Raw genomic sequence first — 23,895 nt, 5'->3', positions numbered from 1 at the left:
TCTTTTTCAATAGCACAAATTATGAGGAAATTTGTAAAAATACATTATTTTCTGGTCCTATCCAAGGTGTACTGCATCCAAAAATCCAAGGGCAGAGCCCTGATATTTGAAAAATCTTCCAAGTTTTTCGTTTTCTTTTTTTTAAAAGACTTTATTTATTTATTCATGAGAGACAGACAGAGAGAGAGAGAGAGGCAGAGACACAGGCAGAGGGAGAAGCAGGCTCCACGCAGGGAGCCTGACATGGGACTGGATCCTGGGTCTCCAGGATCACACCCTGGGCTGCAGGTGGCGGCGCTAAACCGCTGTGCCACCGGGGCTGCCCCCTTCCAAATTTTTCTGTGGTGGAGCTGCTTACGTGAGTTATTTTCTCCAGATTGTAAAGGGGAGCTTTGAAATGAGATGGTGTCCAGCAGTGGACAGCAGGCCAGAAGGAGGACTTAGTCCTTTTTCAAAGATTAGAGATGTGAACCCCATCAACAATTTATCATATGCTTTAACATTTCATAGGATATGCTACATCCATTTCTCTTCTTTTTAAGGATTTTTTTTTCATATTGCCACTGCCTGGCTTTCTAGATAACTCACTATGTCATATCCATTCCCCGAACCTCCCTGATATTTTATACCAGTCGCACTATACTGATCACTAATTTGGAGAAGAATTGTCATCATTAACCATTTTGTCTTTCCATCCTTCATCATGGTATGTTTTTCCATTTATGTGTTCATTTGACAGGTATTTACAGAGCTCATACATACTCTGTATCAGGTAAGAAACAAAGGTGGCCCTTCCATTTCTAACTTTTCCTTTTTAAAAAAATTTTTTTTTCTCTGTTTCAGGGCTTTTTGGAGTGGTCGAAAGCTCCGCAACAAACGACAATAGTCTTGGTAGTGTGTGTCCTGTTTTTGTTCCTGGTTTTAACGGGGATGCCTATGATGTTCCACATTTAGCTATAGTGGTGGCAATTGTCCTGAAATAGATGTCCTGTTTCTTGTTAAGGAAATGTCTTGGTTCAAAATCAGGAATAGGTATTGGATATTAGCAAATGCCTTTCAAACATTCATCAAGATGATTTTTTTTTGATATTTAATCTTCTGGTGTGAGGTTTTGCATTACTGTATTTCACTGAACTTAAAACATTGTTGATTGTAAAATACATATTATTTTATATACTACTGAAAAAGGAAAACATGCCACGTCGTTGTCAGATGCCACCAACTGGAAGATGCCTCCTGACTTTAGAGATTATGGAAAAATGAGCAATTTGGGATTGATGAAATCTGTGGATTTCTTAATATCAAATCATCTTTGTAGACTTGGGATTGTGGTGCAATCCTGGCCCTTGGGATCGTGGTGCAATCCTGGCTCTTGGGATTGTGGTGCAATTCTGACCCTGGATTATATGTCTTGATATTTTATGTATGATTCTTGCCTCTATCTTCATACGTAAGATTGGTGCTATCTTTGTCAAGTTTTGGTAACATGGTGAGTGAGGCTTGCATCATAGAAGGACATGACATTTACTGTTGTCTAAACTTTAGAATAGTTTCTGTAGCTTAAGAATTAACACTTCCTTGACATTTTTGAAAGAATTCGCTAATAAAGGAATCAGGACCTAGAGCTACAGGGGAAAGTTTCAGCTAAATTCTTGGGTGACTTTTTCAGTTTCTTCCCATGTTATCAGTTTATGAATACTTTTATACTTCATTCATTTTGATGATTTGTAGTGGTTTTTATGCCCTAGGAAATTCTTTATTCCATTGAAAATTTCAGACTTTAGTTTAATTATGAATACTATTCTATAATTAACCAAAAAACTTCTCTTTATTTTGTTCCAACCACTGTCTTCCTTTCGACTTCTGTTTGTGGTTTACCCATTATTAGATTTGTCAAAGTTTTACCTTGTCTATGATTTCTTTTCCAAAGAACTAGAATTGGGATTTATTTGTATCCATGTTTTGCTAGTTTGTGATTTGTTTTCCATGGAGACGTATGGGGTTTATTTTATTACTATTTTTATTCCTTGTCTGTTTTTACGTTGAATAATTAACTCATTTATGTCTTTTTATGAAATTACTTGCTAAAATAGCATACTTAAGAATAAATATATTTCTGATTATATAGCCTTGGCCACATCTTAAAGTTTGGTAATATGTGTCCTTGTCTAAATAAATGTTCTATTGTAGTGTTTTTTTTCTAAAGAGTGCTTTGAAACTCAGTGATCAGTTATTTAAAAATAGTTTTGTTTTAATGATTTACTGCACTGTGAAAAAAGAATGTGGCCTCAAACATATCTGCTTTCAATACCTTTTTAAAAGTCTTTTATTGTGTCAAAAACCAATAAGGTTACATGGAAATCTGGTAGTACAATCATGTTTGTCAATATCTTTTTGCAATCTTTGCTTTATGAATTCAGCCACTGTGTTCCCTGATGCATATAAGTTACAGCACTGTTAACATCTTTGCCAATTAAAGAATACATGTAAAACACCAAGCACAATGCCAGGCATATCATAGCCATGCAATAAATGTTAGTTAAAACCTGATTCTGAATCCTCTGTGAAAAATAAAATGATTATCTTTAAACCAATTTAATCCTTGGCTTAAATTTTACCTTGTCTGATAGTGGTTGGTATTTCCATCCTGCAAGAGTGGAAATGGGAAGATGCCTGTGGGGACTGTCCCAGATGTCCCGGCCAGAGGAGCTGCTGTGGGGGCTGTGGGCTACAATTAGTCTGGCCTATGCCACACATCTTAGTCAAATTTGTAGGATATTGAAAATAATCATGATGGGTGCCTGGGTGGCTCAGTTGGTTAAGTGTCTGCCTATGGCTCAGGTCATGATCTCGGGGTCCTAGGTGGAGCCCCACATTAGGCTCCCTGCTCCGCGGGGAGTCTGCTTCTCCCTCTCCCTCTGCCCCTCCCCCTGCTTGTGCTCTCTCTCTCTCTTTCTCAAATAAACAAAATCTTAAAGAAAATAATCATGAGGGACACCTGGGTGGCTCAGCAGTTGAGCATCTGCCTTCTTGCTCAGGGCATGATCCCAGGGCCCTGGGATTAAGTCTCGTATCAGGCTCCTTGCACGGAGTCTGCTTCTCCCTCTGCCTATGTCTCTGCCTCTTTCTTTCTGTGTGTCTCTCATTAATAAATAAAAAAAAATTTTAAAAAGAAAAAAAAGAAAATAATCATGATAATAGTGTAAGTCATATAAGTCGTGGTCATTTATTTGGGATCTCTCACATGCCAGAAGCCTCATTTCATTGATGATGGAAGTATCCACCCACACCACTAATGTTCTTTTTTTAAAATATTTTATTTATTCATAGAGACACAGAGAGAGAGAGAGAGGCAGAGACACAGGCAGAGGGAGAAGCAGGCTCCATGCAGAGAGCCTGACGCGGGACTCGATCCCAGGGTCTCCAGGATCACGCCCTGGGCTACAGGTGGTGCTAAACCGCTGCACCACTGGGGCTGCCCAGCCCTAGTGTTCTATTCTCCATTCAACAGCCAGACAGATCCCTTGAAACCATAATTAAGACCATTCAAAAAAAAAAAAAAAAAGACCATTCCTAACTGAATTGCTTCCGCAGGTAAAAGCCAAAGTCCTCACAGTGGTTGTCCATCTCTGCCGGAACTGGCCTGTGCTTGTACCTCTCCCTCCATTCCATCTGCACTGGCCTTCTGTTGTTTGAACAAGCCCATCATGCACGTGCCTCGGGGCCTTCACACTGACTCTGGAATGGACTCTGCCTGGAATGCTCTTGCCCTGAAAGCTGCCATGGCTCCCTCACATCCTGCAATGCTCTGCTTCAGTGTCTCCTCTGAGAGGCCTCCTTCACTGTCCCCAAAGCACCTCCATCCTTGGTCACTCTGTCTTCATAGCCTGTACCACCACCTGACAATTATGGATTCATGAGGTTCTGGTCTGTCCTCCTCTGCTTGGTCTCCCCGGAGGAGCTGAGTCCTGGGAAGGTTGAGTTGGGGGTGAGGGTGGGGCTGCAGAGTTCAGCCTGCACTTCCCAGGGACTCTCCCCATGCCAGCTTGTGGGACCCCAATCCTTTCTGACTCCACCATGTGCCTGAGGTTTCTCTGTCCCCTCTGGGAACAGGACATGCTGGACCAGGGTGGTATCTATATATAGTATCTGGGGAACATAGTGCGGCGGATGGGGGAAGGGATGTCAAATAAGTGGGCTAAAATCCTAAAGGAGAAACTGGCTTGCCTGGTGTGAGGTTGATGGGGGCTGCGTGGCGGTGTTTTTCAAATGCCAATTCCTTTGCCCCCTCACCTCATCCGTAATTTCGAAAGCTCTGAAACAGGTCTCCTTGGCAGCTGACCTCCTGGGGCTCAGCTTCTTCACGGTTGTGTGGCTGTGCGCCACTTTCCCCAGCAGGAGGGACCCCAGGCAGCCCTGTCCTCTGGGGCTGCTGGGACGCTTATCGCGCACACGCCCACCCTCCGGGGTTTGTGGGCTGTACTGCCGGCCGCTTGGCCGCCCCCGGAGATGGAGACACAGCAGCGCCTGCCCCAGCGAGGCCAAAATCCAAGTGAGGCCCTGCTGTGCAGGTGCACTGGACCTGGACCGCTCTCCTTGAGGTTTCGGGTTGGGCTCCAACGCCCGACGCCAGCCCCGCCCAAGGCCCCGCCCCATACCACACATTGATTCATTCACCCAGCACTCCCTGAGCACCTACTGTGTGAGAGCACCTGGGCTGGGCGAAAGTCAGAAGGAGGAGTCGGACTCTGTGGTCCATGACCCTGAATGGCTCTAGAGTTGGAGATAGGCTTGTTCAACTATTCATTCACTCAGTATTTCTTGAAGACCTACTGTGTGCTGAGGCGTGAGCTGGGAGAAGTCTGGGGCATTGGGATGAACTGTGTCATCCCTGACCCTGAATAACTCCAGGGTCTATGCTGGGAGGGACAACTATGTATTCAGTCACCTCGAGCTTCTTAAGGACCTACTATGTGCAGAGCCTTGGGCCAGCTTGGGTCGTAGGAAGGAACCAAAATGCATGCTCTCTGATCCAGGGCTGGTGTTAAGGATGTTCACTTATTAATTTACCTGATCTATTGATTTATATCTCCTAAGGACCTACTGTGTGCTAATGCTTGGGTTGGGTGATGTGTGGGGTACAGGTAGGAACCAACTCTGTGGTCTCTGACCCTGAATGGCTTCAGGGCTGATGTTGGGATGCTGGGATCCTGAGGACCTACTCTGTGCTGAGGCCTGAGTCTTGACTCAGACACCATGAGTCATGACTCTGTAAGACAGAATCAGGGATTTGTCACTCATCCGTCTATTTGTGTGAGATTTCCTGAGGACCTACTGTGTGCCAAAGCCTGTGCTGGTAATGCCAGGGCAAAAGTGAAGGTACACATCCTGTCCTCTTTGGCCCCTCACAGCTCCCTTAGTAGGACCAAGAGACAGGGAAGCTGGTGGGCAGGGAGACAGGTGTCTTTGTGTTTATGTATCTGTGTCCCTGGCTTAGCTTCCCTCCCCCTTACACACATTAAAGATCATTGATGTTTATTTTCAAATTACGTCACCTTTTCAAACTTTTTCAGGGACTAAGGAAATCTAATTCTTGACTGGATGATATCAAGAAATTAATGTTTCAGTGGGTGTATAATATTGTGGTTGTGTAGAAGATACTTTTTTTTAGGGATGCAAACTAAGGTATTTAACAATAAAGTGAGGTCATGTCTGTAATTTACTTTAAAATTGACCAGGGGAAAAAATAGACATATTTTCATGACCTATTTTAAAAGCAAATATGTATCATAAACTATGGTAAATCTTGTTATGAAACCATTTTTAGGTATCGTGTTCCTATTAAAATTGTTTTCTTCAAGGCATTCAAACTAGATGGGTGGACAAACATCTATTATATTTTTTTGTAGAACTGAAAAACCTCACAACATTTCTTTAATGTGGGTTTTTTTACATCGTCCCATTACACAGGAAAGTTTGTTGGGCAACCCTGAAAAAAGTCATTTCTAACAGAAAAATATTTTTCTGTGATTTTTCCTTTTCTGGAGCTGAACAAATCACAATGAGATCAAAACAATCATAAATGATTCTATACCTATGAAATCTGATGCCCTAATTCTGTGAAATGACTGATCATGTCCATTTTCATCTATTGATATAAGGTAAATAATAAAAGGTGGGAAACTGTGTGCCATACACTACTATTGTGTAGAAAGGTATACTATACATCTTTTTAGCATTTTTACACATATAAATGAATATCCACATAAATATTTGCTTATATATGCATAGAACAAGCTGGATAGATACCAGGAAACTCAAGAATGGTTGCTTCTAGGGAGAGATTCGGTGGGTAGAGGGAATGGAGATGGATAAGGATAAGGTTTTTTTGTTGTGTTAATTATGGACCAAACAAATGTGTTACCCCTAAAATAATTCTGCAGAAATCATGCTGTAGGAGAACTTACCTCGCTGGCATAATAGGTGACTACTCTGTCTCCCCACATCGTTGGGAAGGCCCTTCCTATACTGCCCCTGGTCTTGGCTATGATGTTTGCTTTGGCTGACAGGTCTAGAAGCAAACTTGACATAATCCAAAGCTCTAAACTGCAAAGTTGGCCTGGCTGGGCCATCCTGGGACAGCCAGCTACTGTCCAGCCCTCAGCTGACCGCAGATGTGTAAATGAGTCTAGCCAACATCAACTGAGCCTGGTCCAGAATCAGAGAAACCCCCAGGATAGGAAATAATAAATGGACAACTGTACTGATTTGTTACACAGCAACAGCTAGCTGACATAATCACTGAAGGCAGGATATTGAGCTGGGGCAGGGAAAGTGTGTCCTCACACTGGAAAAGGCTGGGCTCCACTCTAAAAATCTCCCTTTGCAGGTCTGTCAGGGGAGAGGTAAGTCTCTTCTAGAACTCTTCCTTCTTTGGATTTTTCTGGTTGTCCTAATCTGGGAAGCACCGGGTCAGTGCCAAGAACCCACAGCTCTCCTCCAGACCCTCTCCCTTCGTTAATACGCCAACTTCATCAAAGGGGCTGAAACTTTTATCCAATTAATTTTATTGAACAAATGCCTACTCGATCATAAAAACTTCAACCACTAACAGGCTAGCTAGAGATGCACAGACAGTACTTTGGGTCCACTGTCGTGGACGTTTATCATTCTGAACCAAGAGGCAGTGGGTCTCTGTGTGGTGGAGATGGGGGCTGTCTGGCAGATGTGGAGGGGAGGCCCGGCCCTGTGGCTTCCTCCCTGTGTGACCCTGGGCAAGTCACTGAGCTTCTCTGAGCCTCGGTTTTCTCATGGGGAGGCTAGGGTCTCTCCCCTGGGTGCTGTGCGGTCAGAAGTGAGGTGTGAAAGTGCTCGGTGCAATGCCTGACTAGGGGAGGACCTCATTTTCCTGCTGGTCTGCGGCAGTGTCTGAAGAGTCGCTGCTGCTCACAGGCTTCTCCTCCCTCCGGGAGCTCAGAGGTCGAGTTAGGTGTGGCAGCTGCGTGAAGGTGTCGCCACACTGGGTGCGCGGGTAGGCCTTCTTGTCAGTGTGCATTCTCTGGTGTCGGATGAGGGCAGACGAGAAGCTGAAGGCCTTGCCACAGCTGCTGCACTCGTAGGGCTTCTCCCCAGTGTGCACGATGTGGTGCTGGATCAGGTAGGAACGGTTGCTGAAGGCCTTGCCGCACTCGTGGCACGTGTAGGGCCGCTCACCCGTGTGCGTCCGCTGGTGCAGAGTAAGCGAGGAGCCCTGGCTGAAGGCCTTGCCACACTCTGTGCACCTGTAGGGCTTCTCACCCGTGTGGATCTTCTGGTGCTCAATGAGGGAGGACACATGGCTGAAGGCCACCCCGCACTCTAGGCACTTGTAGGGCTTGGCGCCCGTATGCACCAGGTGGTGCTGCACCAGGTGGGAGCGGTTGCTGAAGGCGCGGCCGCAGTCCTGGCACGCATAGGGCCGCTCACCTGTGTGCACGCGCTGGTGCTGGCTCAGGTGTGACACCTGCGTGAAGGCCTTCCCGCACTGTGTGCATGCATATGGCTTCTCGCCTGTGTGGATACGCCGATGCTCCGTGAGTGAGGCGCTCTGGCTAAAGGGCGCGCCACACTCGGGGCACGTGTAGGGCTTCTCACCAGTGTGCACACGCCGGTGTTGCGTCAGATGCGCGATTTGTGTGAAGGCCTTGGCGCACTGGCTGCAGGCGTAGGGCCGCTCGGCCGTGTGTGTGCGCTGGTGGCGGATGAGTGCCGACGAGAAGCGGAAGGCCTTGGCGCACTGGCCACAGGCATATGGCTTCTCGCCAGTGTGGATGCGCTGGTGCTCCAGCAGGGATGAGCGGTTGCGGAAGGCCTTGGCGCACTGACCGCATGCATAAGGCCGCTCACCCGTGTGCACGCGCCGGTGCTGGGCCAGGTGTGTGGGACGTGCGAAGGCCTTGCCGCAGTCGGTGCAGTGGTGTGGCCGCTCACCTGTGTGCGTGCGCCAGTGTGATGCCAGGTAGGAGCCCTGGCTGAAGGCCTTGCCACACTCGGGGCACGCGTAGGGCCGCTCGCCCGTGTGCGTGCGCTGGTGCAGGGTCAGGTGCACACTCTGGCTGAAGGCCTTGCCGCACTCAGCGCACGTGAACGGCTTCTCACCGGTGTGGGTTCTTTGGTGCAGCGTGAATGCCGAGCAGTAGCTGAAGGCCTTGCCGCAGTCGCCACACTTCCACGGCTTTCTGGGGCCATCCTCTCCCTCCTCCTCGCAGGCGGCCTTCTTCTGCTTCGGGGGCCTTCTAGGTGCACTGCGCCCCTGGGGCCTGCTGTCGGCTGGGGGAAGGGGCGGGCTCGGGCTGGTGCCCGGGACCTCGCTGGGTTCATCCTGTGCCTGCACAGTGGCCCCGGCAGTGTCCTCCCCGCGGGTGGTGGCTTCTGCCTTGGGATAGCTTTCCAGCTTTCCCTGCAGGTCCTTGAACTGACCTTCTTGTTCCTGGGATGCTCCCACCTCAGAGCCCTGGGGGGCAGCCATGGCCAAGAGACCTTCTTTCATCTGTGCTTCCTGAGCCACTGTTTTCACATCTTCGTTACTAGATCTGAAAGGAAAGGGAAAAACCAAATAGGTTGGTCATCTGTCCCGGGCTGGAGAAGATGTCGTGCAGAGTCCCAACCGCCATACCACTGGCAGTTCGGCTCAGATGTTCTTTATTGCAAGGTGGTCTGCGCCCTTCAGGATGTTTAGCAGTGCCCCTACTTCTACCCATTGATTGCAGGTAGCATCCCCGATAAGGTGTAACCAGAAGTGACACCAGAAGTGTCTCTAGACATTTCCAAGGGTCCCCTGGGGGGCAAAATGATCCCTCATTGAGAATCACTGATTAACAGAACTGAAAACAAGTTTATTTAAAGATTTTATTTATTTATTTGAAAGAGAGAGTGAGAGCATGAGCAGGGGGAGGGGCAGAGGGAGAGGGAGAAGCAGACTCCCCATGGAGCAGGGAGCCCCATGTGGGGCTTGATCCTAAGACCCTGGGATCACGGACCTGAGCTGAAGGCAGATGTTCAACCACTAAGTCACCTAGGGACCCCTAGTGAAAACAATTTTAAAAGATCCTTGCAAAACCATGAATCTGACAGCTCTTAGATATACCCTTGCAACTTGGTCAAAGTTGCAAAGGCCAAAATGTGTCCCCTCCCTCGAAGTTCATAGATCAAAGCCTGAAGTGATGGTGTCTGGAGGTGAGGGCTTTGGGAGATAATGAGGCCCCCCATGATGGGACTAGTGTCCTCATAAGAGGAAAACAGGCCAGAGCTCCCTCTCCAGCATGTGAGTACACAGTGAGGAGGAGACTGCAAGCCGTGAAGAGGGTGCTCACCAGAACCTCAACCATGCTGATGCCCTAACCCTGGATTTCAGTCTCCAGAAGTGTGAGGAAATAAACTGTTGTTGAACACACCAAGTCTCTAGTACTTTGTTATGCCAGTCTGAGAAGAGAGTTTTGTTTTCTGGAAAATCATACACAGAGGAACAGGGGGCTCCCAACTCCACACATAATATACTGCTGGTGGGAGCAGGCACTGGAAGACCCACTGGCATCTTCTAGGAAAGCTGTAGACACAACCCCTATAGCCCAGTAATTACATTTTCTGGAACGTGAGCAAGAGAAGCATGCAAACGTGTGTACCCGGAGGCCTGGCCAAGATTGTAACAGTCCAACACCAGAAAACAATCCAACTGCCCATTAACAAGGGAGCAGTCAGATAAACAGGGTCATACAATGGAGTATCTCACAGCATAAACACGAATGCTGATCAGCTGCTGTACCAGCTCAGAACCTCAGACACACAGTGTTGGCAAACAAAGCAAGATGCAAAGAATTTATCAGGTAAGATGCATTTTAGGTAAAAATAGTCAAACTCAATCTATTTTTTTGGGATTATGATCATGTGGCAAAGGTTCACTGCTCCACTGTGGACCAGCAGCCTGTGACATGCAGGGCTTGGCCCCTCTGCAGGCCTGGCAACTTGGAATATGCTTTTTTAACAAGAGGCTCAGGCGGAGTGTCTGAGAGATGCTGGTCTTGACCACTCTGAAGCCACCTTGGGTGTACTGTTACAGTGGCAATAACTAGCACCTGCTGAACACAGAGCTATATGCCTGGCATCCTTGAAGCTTTGGCATGTGTTAGCTCACTATTCCTCACATTATTGAGGAATAATATTCCCAGAAGTGACAAGCTAGGTCCCACACCTGGGTACCTGGCTCCAGAGCTTACCCTCACAATGCCCTCGTCTACCTCCAGCTCATACTGCCCAACTATGGGCCTCACCCTGTTCCACAAATATTCCAGGAGTGCTCCTGCCTCGGGACCTTTGCACTGGCTGTTCTATTTCCCTGGAATGTTCTTCCCCTGAGCCCAGGCCTGAGGGAAAAGACTTCTGAGCATAGACCCAGAGGTGAAGGAATAAATGTTCTGGGCCATGAGTGCAGCAGGGGCAAAGGTTCTGAGCCAGGACCACAGCTTGGGTGACAGGGGAAATGCAAAGGTGCTGGGCAGTGGGGGAGGGGGTGGAACAGAACAACCAAGGCAGGTAGCAGGGGAGACTAGGTATGGTGGCGGCAAGGGTCAGACCAAGCAGGGTCTTGTGTGCAGCGGTAAGAACTCTGCTGGTGGGAGGCAGGCTGGGCTATGCCCAGTTCTGGCACCATCTTCAGGCAGTCCTCAGGGTAGAGTTAGCCCAGCTGTGTCCCCAGAGAGCTGGACAGTGGTACCCACCTTGTAGTCTTGAGAGCACTGGGTCCTGTCCATGTCACTCAGGTAGTAGCCCCTGCTCTGACCACCATGTACCAGGGGGTCCAGTCAGCATCTGTGAGAGAAAGAAATGGCAGCCATGAAGGGAAGATGCTGGGGCAAAGGCAGGTGGGCAGAACCAAACACAGGGCGTTTTCTGTGTGCGTGTGGGAGGCTATGCAGATTCAGGGCGGGGTGAGCCGGGCAGGGTCATGCAAAGAAACAGGCAACCAAAGGGGAGACACGGACACACTCAGAGGCAGACACACATATCCTGTTACACAGATATGCATGGAGTCACACAAAATCACACATGCCGTCCCGCCCCACACAGACAGCACCCACAGGGACACACCCAGACATGTGCACAGTCCTATGCAGCAGGCAGAGCTTCACATGTGCACAAAGTCACACACACACAGGGTCTCCCCTAAGTGTGGAAATGCAGCGACCCCAGGTTTGCACAGGGTCTCATACACATCCTGTGACATCTGAAGAGATCTTTACAAGCGATTGTGTTCAGACACACAGAATGACACAGGCATGCTCAGGCTGACCAGCTCCAGGATAGCAGACACACCCATGAAAACACTGTGTACAGTGGCACACCCAGACACACAGAGTCCCACACTCCACACCCAAGAGAACATGTTCCACACACCAGCACATGTGGCACAGGTCTCCAAGTGCAGACATCTGCTCAATTCTGCATGCTGCTTCCCTTTTACTGGTACATGCCCGTATGTCAGTCATGTGTAAACACACAGTGACTTAGGAGGGATGGCCTCAAGTGCAGAGTTGCACACACAGGGCACAAACTGAGGTAGCCACCCTCACGCAAACACACAGGGACAGAATCACATGCATGGCTCACACCTGCATGGGCACACAGGTGCAAACACACGATGACATGCGGGGACGGATGGTGTTACAGGCATAGCTACACCGGCACAAAGTTGTGCAGTCACACACATGCAGACACATGGAGACAGGCGGGGTGGGGCAAACACGCACGGGGACACGCACATGGTCACACACCTGCATGGGAGCAAAGTTGTGCAATCGCGCACGTGCAGACACACGAAGACACGCGGGGCGGGGTTCACACGCACACGGCGCCCGAGTCACGGACGTACACCGACACGCACCCCCGCGCACACTCACTCGCGCACGCGCATACCACACACCGCTGCCCTCGCTTCCCGGCACCAGCTCTGAAGGCCTCGGGCAGCATCCCCCGAGGTCGGTCAGGTTCTCCTGGTTCTCTGGCCCTGCCTGGCCGGTGCGGACCCCAGAAGCCCCTGGTCCCGCGGGGGCGCGGACGAGCCGGCAGCACGGGTCACGGCTACGACCACCCGGGTGGGCCTGAGCGCCAGGCCGGTGCGGACTGCGCGTGCGCGCCGGGACAGCGAGAGCCCGCGGACCGCTCCCGAGAACTACGACTCCCGGAAGGCATTGCGCCGCCGCCCTGGGGGCCCGGAAGTTCTCGGCCCTGTGCGTGGAGGGGGGAGCAGGAGGGCTCCGAGTGGTGGGCGGGGCCAGTCACAGGAGGCGGGACTCTTCTTCCTCAGAGGAGGGGAGGGGCGGAGTTGACAGGCTTACAACTGGATCAGAGCTGCTAAGTCACTTACCGCAGGCGGCGCAGCACAGTCGGCGGGAGCTGGCGGTTCCAACCCACAGCTCGGGATGAAGTCGTGGAAAGCATTTGTCTCAGCAATTTGCTCTAATTCCCTTCCACAGCAGAGCAGGTGGCAAATCCATAGATGTGGGCCAATGGTTATAATAGCAAACATGTACATCTACGGGACTCCTGGCCAGCCAGTCTTTTATTTATTTTTTTAATTTAATTTTTTTTAAGATTTTATTTATTCATTCATGAGAAAGAGAGAGGCAGGCATAGGCAGAGGGAGAAGCATTCTCCCTGCGTAGAGCCTGATGCAGGACTCGATCCCAGGACTCTGGGATCATGACCTGAGCCCAAGGCAGGTGCTCAACCACTGAGCCACCAGATGCCCCGAGAGGGAACATCTTCTTCAAAGAATGGACCATGGAAACAGCTCAAACATTCTTTTCCTTAAAATACGATTTTTAAAGCCGTTTTCTTTAGAAAGCTATATTTAACTGCTATGGGCTGAACTGTGCCCCATCCTCCAAGAAAAGGAAGATGCACATGAATCTGAACCCCCAGTATCTCAGGATGTGATCTTATTTGGACACGGGGTCTTTACAGAGGTAATCAAGTTAAAATGAAGTCCTTGGGGCGGGCCCTAATGCAACATGACTGGTGTCCTTGAATACAGAGGCAGACACACAGAAGAGGTACACATTGCAGGGGTGAGCCACATACACCTGATGCCTGCACAGAAAGACCTGAATCAGCATCTCTATGTAGTTTTGGAATGTAGGTGAAGTTTGCTGGAGTGAGGTCTAGAGCCGACTACCAAGAAAGAATTTGTGAGACGTCTTTAGTGCAAAATAGTGGTTTTCTTAATGCATGGGGACAGGACCCATGGACAGAAAGAGCTGCTGCCCCTGGGGTTGTGAGGGGTAACTGATTATATACTTGGGAGTTGGGGGAGGTAAGGAAAAAAGGGAGGTGTTCAAAAGAATTTTTGTATGCTAAAGAGGACCTACGAGATACTGGAGGCTTTGCCATTATCAAGTTAAGATTGTTTTTCCATCTAGTAAAGCACTAACATTAAGATGGTTGGGAGTTTTGGGGGCACCTGGGTGGCTCGGTGGTTGAGCACCTGCCTTTGGCTCAGGTTGGGATCCTGGGTTCCTGGGATCAAGTCCCACATCGGGCTCCCCGCAGGGAGCCTGCTTCTCTCTCTGCCTGTGTCTTTGCCTCTCTCTGTGTCTCATGTCTCACATATTTTATAAAGAAAATCTTAAAAAAAAAAGATAGTAGGGAGTTTCCTTCTGGAAGTTAGGTTATTGTCAAAAATGTTTTGTTCTTGTAAATTAATAAGACATTTGTAAATCAAGGGAAACTCATGTCTTGCAGGATTGATCTTTATCGGTTAACTTTTTCCTTTCCCTTAGCTTTAGGGCAGCCAGGAGTGCTGAGGAAAGTCACAGGTATCCCACCTGGTGGGGGCGGCTCCTCTGCGGGGTGTCAGCTTGTGGTTTGTCCTCAGCTAGCCTTCTTTTAAAAAAACATCTCATTTAAATTCAATTTTCTGACATACAGTATAGCCCCCAGTGCTTATCTCATCATGTGCCCTCTTTAGTGCCAGTCATCCAGTCACCCCATCCCCTCACTCTCCTCCCCTTCTGCAACCCTCTGTTTTTCAGAGTTAGGAGTCTCTCTCATGGTCTGTCTTCCTCTCTAATTTTGTATTATGTTAAGTGAAATGAGTAAATCTCAGCTAGCCTTCTGTTCCCTCATCACATCTGATTCAATCAGGGGAGACTGGCCAAGCCCACTCATGAAACAGAATCATAGGAGTCTCAAGGGGACATAGGTCGGACAGGGGTGTGCAGAGAGGGGACAGAGATAAATGTTAGCTCTAAGTGTAATTAGAGAAATCACCAATAAGTCTTATTTCCAAAAAGATAAAAGAGGCCATATGTATGTACACCACAGTGCTTAAAATTACGCTCTTCAGTTACCTCCAAAGACCCCTACTCTTTCCTTAAACTAGTGTGCTGATCACTTGGGGGCACTGTTGCCCCACAGAAGGAAGGATAAAATCTGCTCAAACAAAGACTTTCCCTCAAAAAATAGGGGAAAATAGGATTCCATGGGGGTTGCTGAGTGCCAGGGGGAGGCCAAAATGTCCCTCAAGCCGGGTGGGTGTCCTCTGTCCATTCTGCCCAGGAAAGGCACTTTTAGGTCCCTTTCCCCAGAAAAACTCCTTGCACACAGGCTCCTAGAAGTGCAAGGAATGCACTTGAAATGGACACGTTTTCTTGAATGTAATTTTGTTAGAGCAAGAAGAGGTGTGGTATGTTCCTGCCCCCTCACCTCTCTAGGGCCTGGGTTGGTGGGCAGGAGGGTCGGTGACACAAAGATATCACCATGGTTCATGAGTGTCACTGGTGTGACTTTGTCTTTGACCCTAGCAGCACTGATGTGAGAGGCAATCAGAAAGCCCCAGGGCTCCCTAGCTTGCTCTGTGCAGACTCCAGGTCCCAGCTTCTGCAGGGTGCCCCCAGCCCAGCCAGCGATTTGCTTCCCCTGCTCCTAACCCCGGGGTGGTGCCCCAGGGATGAAGTCCTCCATAGCAATTCATACAACTGTTTTAAAAAATTATATTCCAGTCTATCCTATTTTATTTCATTAAAAATATGCTGGTCATGCATGATAAATGGGATTGATTACACCATCCCTCATATAGACCACCTCCTCTGGAGACAGCTGAAAAACTCTGCATTTAAAAACACCCATACAGGAGCTAGACTTTTATACCTTGGTCCCTGGCTAAGCCATAACAGTGGTGTGACTTTGGTGAAGGCATGTCAACTCTTGGTTCTTCCTACATGTAAAATGGGGATGATACTGGGAATGGCACCCACCTCTTCTGCGTGGTGCAGTTGAAAGTATACAGAATAGTGTCTGACCCACGATAATTCCCTTAAAAGACTCAGAAGTATGATGATGAGGATGATGGTACCTAACCAGATTGGCCAGATCAGTTTTGATCCCAAGGAATACAATATTTATTTTTTTATTTATTTCTTAAAGATTTTATTTATTCATGAGAGACACAGAGGGAGGCAGAGATATAGGCAGAGAGAGAAAAAATATGGAACACTTCACGAATTTGACTGTCATCCTTGCACAAGGGCCATGCTAATCTTCTCTATATCATTCCAATTTTAGTATATGTGCTGCCAAAGCGAGTACCCAGGAATACAATATTTAATGTTTAAAAACTACTGATGCCTTAGGACTCAATTTCTTCATTGGCGAAGTGGAGACAAAAAAAATGTACTTCCTTCATAAGGGTATGGTGAGAATTATGGAGATGATGCAATCATTCAACAAATCTATCTATTTTTCATCTACCTATCCATCTATCTACACACACATCCACACACCCATCCACTCAACCATCCATCCATCCATCCAGTCACCCACACACACCCATCCACTCAGCCATCCATCCACATATCTATCTATCTTTCCATCACCTTTTTTTTTTTTTTTTTTTTTTTTTTTAGTATCTACTGTGTGCCAGAACTGCTCTTATCACTGGTGATACACCTACTAACAAAATTAAAATGCCTGTTCGGGATGCTTGGGTTGCTCAGTGGTTGAATGTCTGCCTTTGGCTCAGGGTGTGATTCTGGAGACCTGGGGTTGAGTCCCCCATTGGGCTCCCTGCATGGAGCCTGCTTCTCCCTCTGCCTTGTCTCTGCCTCTTTCTCTCTATGTGTCTCATGAATAAATTTTAAAAAATCTTTCTTTTTTTTTTTAATGCCTGTCCCTCCCAGGTCTTCCATTCTGCTGGAAGAAGAAAGACTCTTATCCAGTGAATAAGTTAATTATCTAGTATTCTAGAAATTGATAAATGCCGTGAACGAGAGGCACCTGGGTGACTCAGTGGTTGAGCACCTGCCTTCGGCTCAGGGTGCGATCCCAGGATCTGAGACCGAGTCCTACATCGGGCTCCCTGAGAGGAGCCTGGTTCTCCCTCTGCCTATGTCTCTGCCTCTCTCTCTGTGTGTCTTTCATGAATGAATAAATAAATCTTTAAAAAAATGCTGTGAATGAAAATAGAGCCCAGCAGTAGGAGGGAATGACATTGGAAGGATATTTTGGTTAATACTTTCTTCAGGGACTGCCACACTGAGGAGGTGTTAATTAGGCAAAGATACAGGGAGGTGAAGGAGAAATGTGTTTTTGAGAGAAGGTATGGCAGGGGCAAAATAGGTGAGCTGGGAACATCCAATCCTTGGAGCACTGGCACAGAGCCTACAATGTGCTCCAAGTGGACTGGACAGGGTGTCTTATAGGAGATATAATGGGATCTGGGCCATGTAGGGCTTCCCAGATCACTCTAAAATTTTGGCTTTCATTCTGAGTGTGATGTGGAGCTAGTAGAGGATTTTAAGCAGAAGAGTAGCCATTATACGATTGACCTTTTAATAGAATGACTTTATTGAGAAGACAGTAACGGTATAAGAGTAGCAGGTGACAAGCATGGGGGAGGGGAGAGTAAACCTTGTATGGATGATGGCGATTTAGACAAGGAAGACAGTGATGGGGATCGTAAGAGGTGTTCTGATGTCCACCATATTGGAAGAGAAAACCAACAGGATTTATACATACAAAACTATGGTAAGCATGACACCAAAGTTTTCAATATCAGGTAACAAACCACCAAGTTACTATTAATTGAAATGCTGGAAATTGTGGTAGAAGCAGGTAGGGTGGCTCTCCTTAGGATCTCTACAATGGCTCTCTTCATTCCAGTTCTCTTTTAGGCATTAGCTGGAAACTTCCAGAAGGTGGGTTTTTTTTTCTTAATAAATTTATTTTTTATTGGTGTTCAATTTGCCAACATATAGAATAACATCCAGTGCTCATCCCATCAAGTGTCCCCCTCAGTGCCCTTCACCCAGTCACCCCCACCCCCCACCCACCTCCCTTTCCACCCTAGTTCGTTTCCCAGAGTTAGGAGTCTCTCATGTTCTGTCTCCCTTTCTGATGTTTCCCACTAATTTTCTCTCCTTTCCCCTTTATTCCCTTTCACTATTTTTTATATTCCCCAAACGAATGAGACCATATAATGTTTGTCCTTCTCTGATTGACTTATTTCACTCAGCATAATACCCTCCAGTTCCATCCACGTCGAAGCAAATGGTGGGTATTTGTCGTTTCTAATGGCTGAGTAGTATTCCATTGTATACATAAACCACATCCCAGAAGGTGGTTAAATGAGGGAGTCAGCTTCATGGGGGAGGATTGCAATAGCTGTGACTTGAGGAATGCAGTGTTCTGAAAAACAAGAAGTATTTAGATGGAAGGTGAGGCATCTGCATGATTTCCCCAGGGGTCTACAGTTTGCTTAAGACCATGGTAAGAACAGTGTTCATCTACCAATTCTAGTTGTATAGAAAACTTTCACTTTTTAAAAATTAAATTAAATTTTTATAGACAGGCCACAAGCCTTCACTGAGATGAGGAAACAGGTTTTTTCATTCAAGATCTTTACTAATATTTTTTACTAATATACTTCTTCAAACATTCTGTGAATTTTTTTCTTCTTCTTACAGTACATGCTCACAGTAGAGAATCTGAAACAATAGGAAATGGTAAAACGAATCCTCAAGCCCCAGACACACTTCCTGGAAGATGCCCCTGTCTCCCGTTAAAATGCATCGCATTCCACTTCAAAATTTATCGAATTGAGTTGAAATTATCTAGCTGGTATAATGCTATATGCTGTAGACCTTTGACTAAATGTTCATTAATTTTAATTTTGCTTTTTTGGGCAGCCTGGGTGGCTCAGTCAGTTAAGCATCTGCCTTTTGCTCAGGTGATGATCTCAGGGTCCTGGGATCAAGTCCCGAGTTGGGGGCTCCCTGCTCAGTGGGGAGTCTGCTTTTCCCTCTCCTTCGGTACTCGCTCTTTCTCTCTCTCAAATAATAAATAAAATCTTTTAAAATGTTTAATTTCTCTTTTTAAAAGAGGTCAAAGCCATTTTTAAAAGAACATTTCACTTTAAAAATAGAAATAGGGAAGAGCAGAGAAAGGGGCTCAGGGACATATGTATTTTTGAAACTATTCATTTCCTAGGACTGTCATTCCAGGTCTCATAAACTGAGTGGCTTACAAAACAGAAATGTGTTGTCCCACAGTTGGGGAGGCTGGTGTGGGAGGGCCGTGCTCCCTCTGCAGGTGCATGGGGAGGCCTCTGTTCTAGCTTCTGGTGCTCCTTGGGCTTGTGGCTCATCTTCATGTGCATGTGTGTACAAATTTTCTCTTTTTGTGAGGATACCACTAGTGCTCAAAGCTTACCCTAATGTTCGCATCTTATTTTTTAAAAAAATTTTAGGGTCACCTGGGTGGCTCAGTGGTTGAGCGTCCTTCTTTGACTCAGGGCATGATCCCGGGGTCCTGGGATGGAGTCCTGCATCGGGTTTCCTGCGTGGAGTCTGCTTCTCCCTCTGCCTATGTCTCTGCCTCTCTCTTTCTCTGTGTGTGTGTGTCTCTCATGAATGGATAAATAAAATCTTTAAAAAAATTTTAAAAGGGTTTTATTTATTCATTTGACAGGAGAGAGAGAGAAAGCACAAGTAGGGGGAGTGGAAGAGGGAGACAGAGAAGCTGGCTCCCCGCTGAGCAGGGAGCCTGACAAGGACTCCATCCCAGGACCCCGGAATTATGACTCGAGCCTAAGCTGGTGGCTCAACCTACTGTACCACCAGGCGCCCCACGTTCTCACCTTAATTTGACAACCTGAAAAGACTCTACACCTACATAGGTTCACCTATACAAGGACTGTGAATTAGCATTTCAACATGTCCCTCTTGAGAGGTGGACATGAGTCAACCCAGAGCAGCGAGGAAGGGCTTCACCCAGCCACGTTCAGCTGTGGGAATGTGAGCACAGGGAAGGCAGGCAGCTGCTCAGGCATGGGTGGACTTTCCAAGAGAAGAGAGAGAAGGTATGAAGGGATAGGCCCTGGGAATATGTTGTGTTGCTTGGTGGTGGATTTACACCAATGGCGAGAGGAAGTGAGAGATGAGGGCAATGAGGAATGATGAAAGAGCAGAAGTACCAAGGCATTTTAGGCACCAGTGGGGTTAAGACATTACTGAGATCAAGTTGTAGAGAGGGGAGCTCACCTCAGTGTAGGCAGCGACCTGGGAAGGAGCCACTGAGGTAGTTTACAGGAAAAGGTTACTGGAAGGAGGAAGTCAAGACTCAGGAAAATCAGGGTATTTGAGGCATCACTTATGATGATTTTCTTTCAATCTTAAACAATGACAACTACCTAATAATAGCATGTGTGTGCAGGTTAGGCACCACGCAACTTCTCCAACATGGGAATTAGGACAATTCCACTATCATCTCCTGTTCTACCTTAACTTTCACTCATGATTACTTTACATTTTAATCAGCCACCACTGACAAACCAGCTCGAGAAGATCTGCCATCAGAGGAAGGAATGTAGAGAGACCAAATGTTGAAAATGTGAACCACAGGAGTGGCAGTTCATGGGGTTTCAGAAAGATACTGAATATTGCTGTGCATCCCTCACATGTAAAATATCCAAAGGACCATTTGTTTTTGTCATTAAGTTTCCTACCACAGTATTTAGTGACTGGCTGATGCTGAAAGAAATGGAGCTTTATGAAAACACTGGCTTTGTCTTGCATAGCCCTCCAAATGTTAACAGGGTCACAGGCTTCACCCCACTACTTTCGCAATCTGCCACCAGTCTGGTTGCCATGCCTGCAGCTTCTCCTTCTGCAGAAAATCAGGATGGAGTGTCAGGAAGGGGAGGGCCCGTTGTCATGGAGACCTGCAGCAGAAAGCCTGACTCTGGCTGAAAATGGAATTCAGTATTTGAGAAAAGGAAGCTTCAGGGTGATTTCTTGAGTAGAGGAGACCCCCATCCCCCGGGCTCCTGGCAGGGATTCCTGACTCTTCATCAGAGACTGGCACCGGAGAGTGTGAGGTGAGCTCCCCCGCCGATGGCTCCTAGGCCCCCTCCTCACTGACTCCCAGGGTGGCTGCTGCTGCCTGAGACTCCACAGACTAAGCTCTCTCTACATCCATAATCTCTCTGCACAGACACCTGAAGCAGGGCTTAGAGGCTACCGGTGCCTCAGATGGGGACTTCCCGTTCCAATGTCACCTCATCCAGGTGCTTCCACCCCCACCTGCATGGCCGCAGACCCTCTCCCCTTGTCTCCTGCCCCTCCACTACCCTTTATTCCCCTTTGAATTTCTGCTGGGCAACCAGATGAGTGAATTAGTGATGGCACTCCCCCAAATAGTCCCCCCAGGGGTTCACTGTTCCCTCAGAATGAAAGCCAAAATTTTCCATGGCCTACTTGGCCCTGCTGGGATCCTCATGGTCCTACTGATTTTATATCCTCCTCAGTTGCAGCCACACTGGCCTCTGCCTGAGCCTCCAACCCCAGGACCTTTCCACCTGCTATTCCTTCTACCTCTCCTCACCTGGGTCTTCATGGGGCTCCATCATGTCTCCATTCAGGGCTCAGATAAGAGGTCCTCCTCAGGGAAGATCCCACTCCCCATTACCTTCCCCAGAGAACCTCCACACACCTCACACCACACACCCGCCTTATTCCCATTATGATGCTGATGCTTCCTTCATTCCCACACTTGTTTATTGCTTCTCCCACCACTGGAATGGAAACTCCTTGGCGTGTGCTAGAAAGAACGGAGCTAAAGTTCTGGTTCTGGTTTTCTGCTGGTACCAGGCTTGTCACCAGGGAGTGTGAAGGCCCAGAGAACAAAAATAGCCATAAGTGATTTCTTGTCAAAAAAAAAAAAAACCACAATAGCATATTCTGTTTGTTTTTCTCTCTTTGTCAGGGAAATGGGAATCATGGGGACTGATGAGAGGGAGACTGTCAGAGGTTTGAGAAGAGGAGAATAGGAGTGCGTGGCTTTTTTATTCATCTACGTGAATATTTAAATCAGCTGGAATTCAGGGGCGAAGTGGTGTTGGTGAGGGTGGCCCCCCACCCCCCATACCTACGAGGAAGAGAGGGATTTCCTGATGGTGTATGTTTCTGTATTTCTGATGTGTTTTCACCTGGGGAGGATCCCTCCCAGGGCCAGCCCAGGCCTACGGATAGTGAACTGCTGGCAGGGAGCATGTCTGCATGCGTATGAGCCAGTGCAGAGCCCACACCCACCACGTGCTCTGTCAGGCTGTCCTGGGTGGGCTGATATCCATGGCCCTCACCCTCCAGGGCAGGAACGGGGCACCCCAGGGCAGTCCCGAGGCTCGTGAACCCCCGGAAATGATTCAGAGTGGCCAATCCTAGGCCTGCTCACTCTGCCTCACCCCTTCCTTACCCGCCTCGCCAAGTCTGGAATGCCCAGTCCTGGATGCTCAGAGACAGGATGGGATGTGGATGCGGGAGACCTATGCTCAGGGCCATGCAGGCCAGAGAACTGCTCTCTGAGCCTGGCATTTCCATCTGTTAGATGCAGATCCTCCTAGGCCCTCTCTCCAGCCAGGGTTCCTGGCCTGGCTCTGCCTGTAGGCTCACGGCCCAGGAGATGAGTGAGTGTGAGGTCCAGTGTGCATGGACTCATCCAGCTCAGTCCACCCGGGGCTGCAGGAATCCTACCTGAGCCCTGTGACGGGCCCGAACCCCGAATGTGCGCTGTCATTGTCACTCAGGAAACAGCCTTATTAAACTACAGCAAAACCCCAAATAGATATAAACCTGTTTGTTATAAAAGGATCTCATTTATTTTCTCTGCTTTATTGTGGGGGAATGCCTCAGAGTTCATCGAGTACCCACGCAGTCAGTAGATGGCACTCTTGAATCACAGAAAAGATTTTCTTAGGGTTTTATTTATTTATTTTATTTATTTATTTTTATGATAGTCATACAGAGAGAGAGAGAGGCAGAGACATAGGCAGAGGGAGAAGCAGGCTCCATGCACCGGGAGCCCGACGTGGGATTCGATCCCGGGTCTCCAGGATCGCGCCCTGGGCCAAAGGCAGGCGCCAAACCGCTGCCCCACCCAGGGATCCCGGGTTTTATTTATTGGAGAGAGAGTGATGGGGTGTAGGGGTGGCAGAGGGACAAAGGGAGAGATGGAAGATCAGACTCCAGGCTCAGCACAGAAGCAGGCAGCAGGGCAGAGGGAGGCAGGGTGGGAAGTGGGGGAGGGAGGTGGAGGAGGGAGCCTGAGGCCCAGGGGAGGCAGGGTGAGGGAGGGGTGGTGGGGGGAGGTAGATGAGGCTGGGTCTCTATCCTCTGACCCTGAGATCAGGAACGGAGCTGAAATCTAAGTCCCTGGCTGAACCAACTGAGCCACTTAGGCACCCCTTTAGGATCTTTTTAAAATTAATTTTTAAAAAGATTTTATTTATTTATTCATGAGAGACACACAGAGAGAGGCAGAGACATAAGCAGGCTCCCTGTGGGGAGCCCGATGCGGGACTTGATCCCAGGACCCTAGGATCATGACCTGAGCCAAAGGCAGATGCTCAACTGATTGAGCCAACCAGGCGTCCCAGGATTTTATTTTTTAAGCAATCTACACCCATGGTGGGGCTTGAACACAACAATGCTGAGATCCAGAGAGTGGCTCATTCCTCCAACTGAGCCAACCAGGCACCCCCAAACTTTTTCACTGTGAAACAGAATACATATATAGAGAAAGTACACAGGGCAAAATTTAACAATGCAATGAATTATTCAACAGTTGTCATGTATAACCATACCCAAGTCTAGTAAATTAACATATTTTGGTATCTCCAAAGACACATTCATGCTTTCAACTACCACCCTCACTTTTCCCCCAGAAGATAGACATAATCCAGGCGTCCAACAGTAGAATTTTTTTTTAAAGATTTTATTTATTTACTCATGAGAGACACACAGGAGAGAGAGGCAGAGAGACACAGGCAGAAGGAGAAGCAGGCCCCTTGCAGGAAGCCTGATGTGGGAC

At 47.9% G+C, this 23,895-nt stretch overlaps 2 protein-coding genes and 1 non-coding gene across 6 annotated transcripts in view; 1 reads left to right on the top strand and 2 right to left on the bottom strand.

Moving 5' to 3' along the window:
- Positions 1-1,991, top strand: part of SMIM17 (small integral membrane protein 17) — a 29,271-nt gene extending 27,280 nt beyond the window's left edge. The window contains exon 5 of the mRNA XM_055309530.1: positions 844-1,991. Coding sequence (XP_055165505.1) covers positions 844-954 — 111 coding nt within the window. The 3' untranslated portion in view covers positions 955-1,991. The remainder of the gene's footprint in view (positions 1-843) is intronic.
- A 5,065-nt stretch (positions 1,992-7,056) lies between these two features.
- Positions 7,057-12,637, bottom strand: ZNF835 (zinc finger protein 835). 4 transcript variants are annotated; one of them, XM_055309502.1, is made up of 3 exons: positions 12,432-12,637; positions 11,253-11,343; positions 7,057-9,071 (listed from the first exon to the last, which is right to left on the bottom strand). In XM_055309502.1, exon 3 carries the CDS (start codon positions 9,026-9,028, stop codon positions 7,388-7,390), a length of 1,641 nt encoding a protein of 546 aa, XP_055165477.1. In that variant the 5' UTR covers positions 9,029-9,071; positions 11,253-11,343; positions 12,432-12,637; the 3' UTR covers positions 7,057-7,387. The 4 variants fall into 4 exon arrangements, with proteins under 4 accessions (XP_055165477.1, XP_055165476.1, XP_055165478.1 ...); XM_055309501.1 differs by having other exon boundaries at positions 12,448-12,637; XM_055309503.1 differs by having other exon boundaries at positions 12,455-12,637.
- Positions 12,638-16,012: 3,375 nt separating this feature from the next.
- On the bottom strand, positions 16,013-16,119 carry LOC129501142 (U6 spliceosomal RNA). Its single transcript, XR_008662683.1, has one exon. It is a non-coding gene; the product is annotated as a U6 spliceosomal RNA (small nuclear RNA).
- Positions 16,120-23,895: the final 7,776 nt, after the last annotated feature.

This window comes from Nyctereutes procyonoides, unplaced genomic scaffold, assembly GCF_905146905.1.
Source record: "Nyctereutes procyonoides isolate TBG_1078 unplaced genomic scaffold, NYPRO_anot_genome, whole genome shotgun sequence".
Taxonomy (NCBI): domain Eukaryota; kingdom Metazoa; phylum Chordata; class Mammalia; order Carnivora; family Canidae; genus Nyctereutes; species Nyctereutes procyonoides.
Note: the sequence above shows the minus strand (reverse complement) of the source record. Positions and strands in the feature narration are given on the sequence as shown.

Excerpts from the sequence above, each read along its gene's own strand:
- ZNF835 (XM_055309502.1), bottom strand. The coding sequence starts at position 9,028 with ATGAAAGAAGGTCTCTTGGCCATGGCTGCCCCCCAGGGCTCTGAGGTG.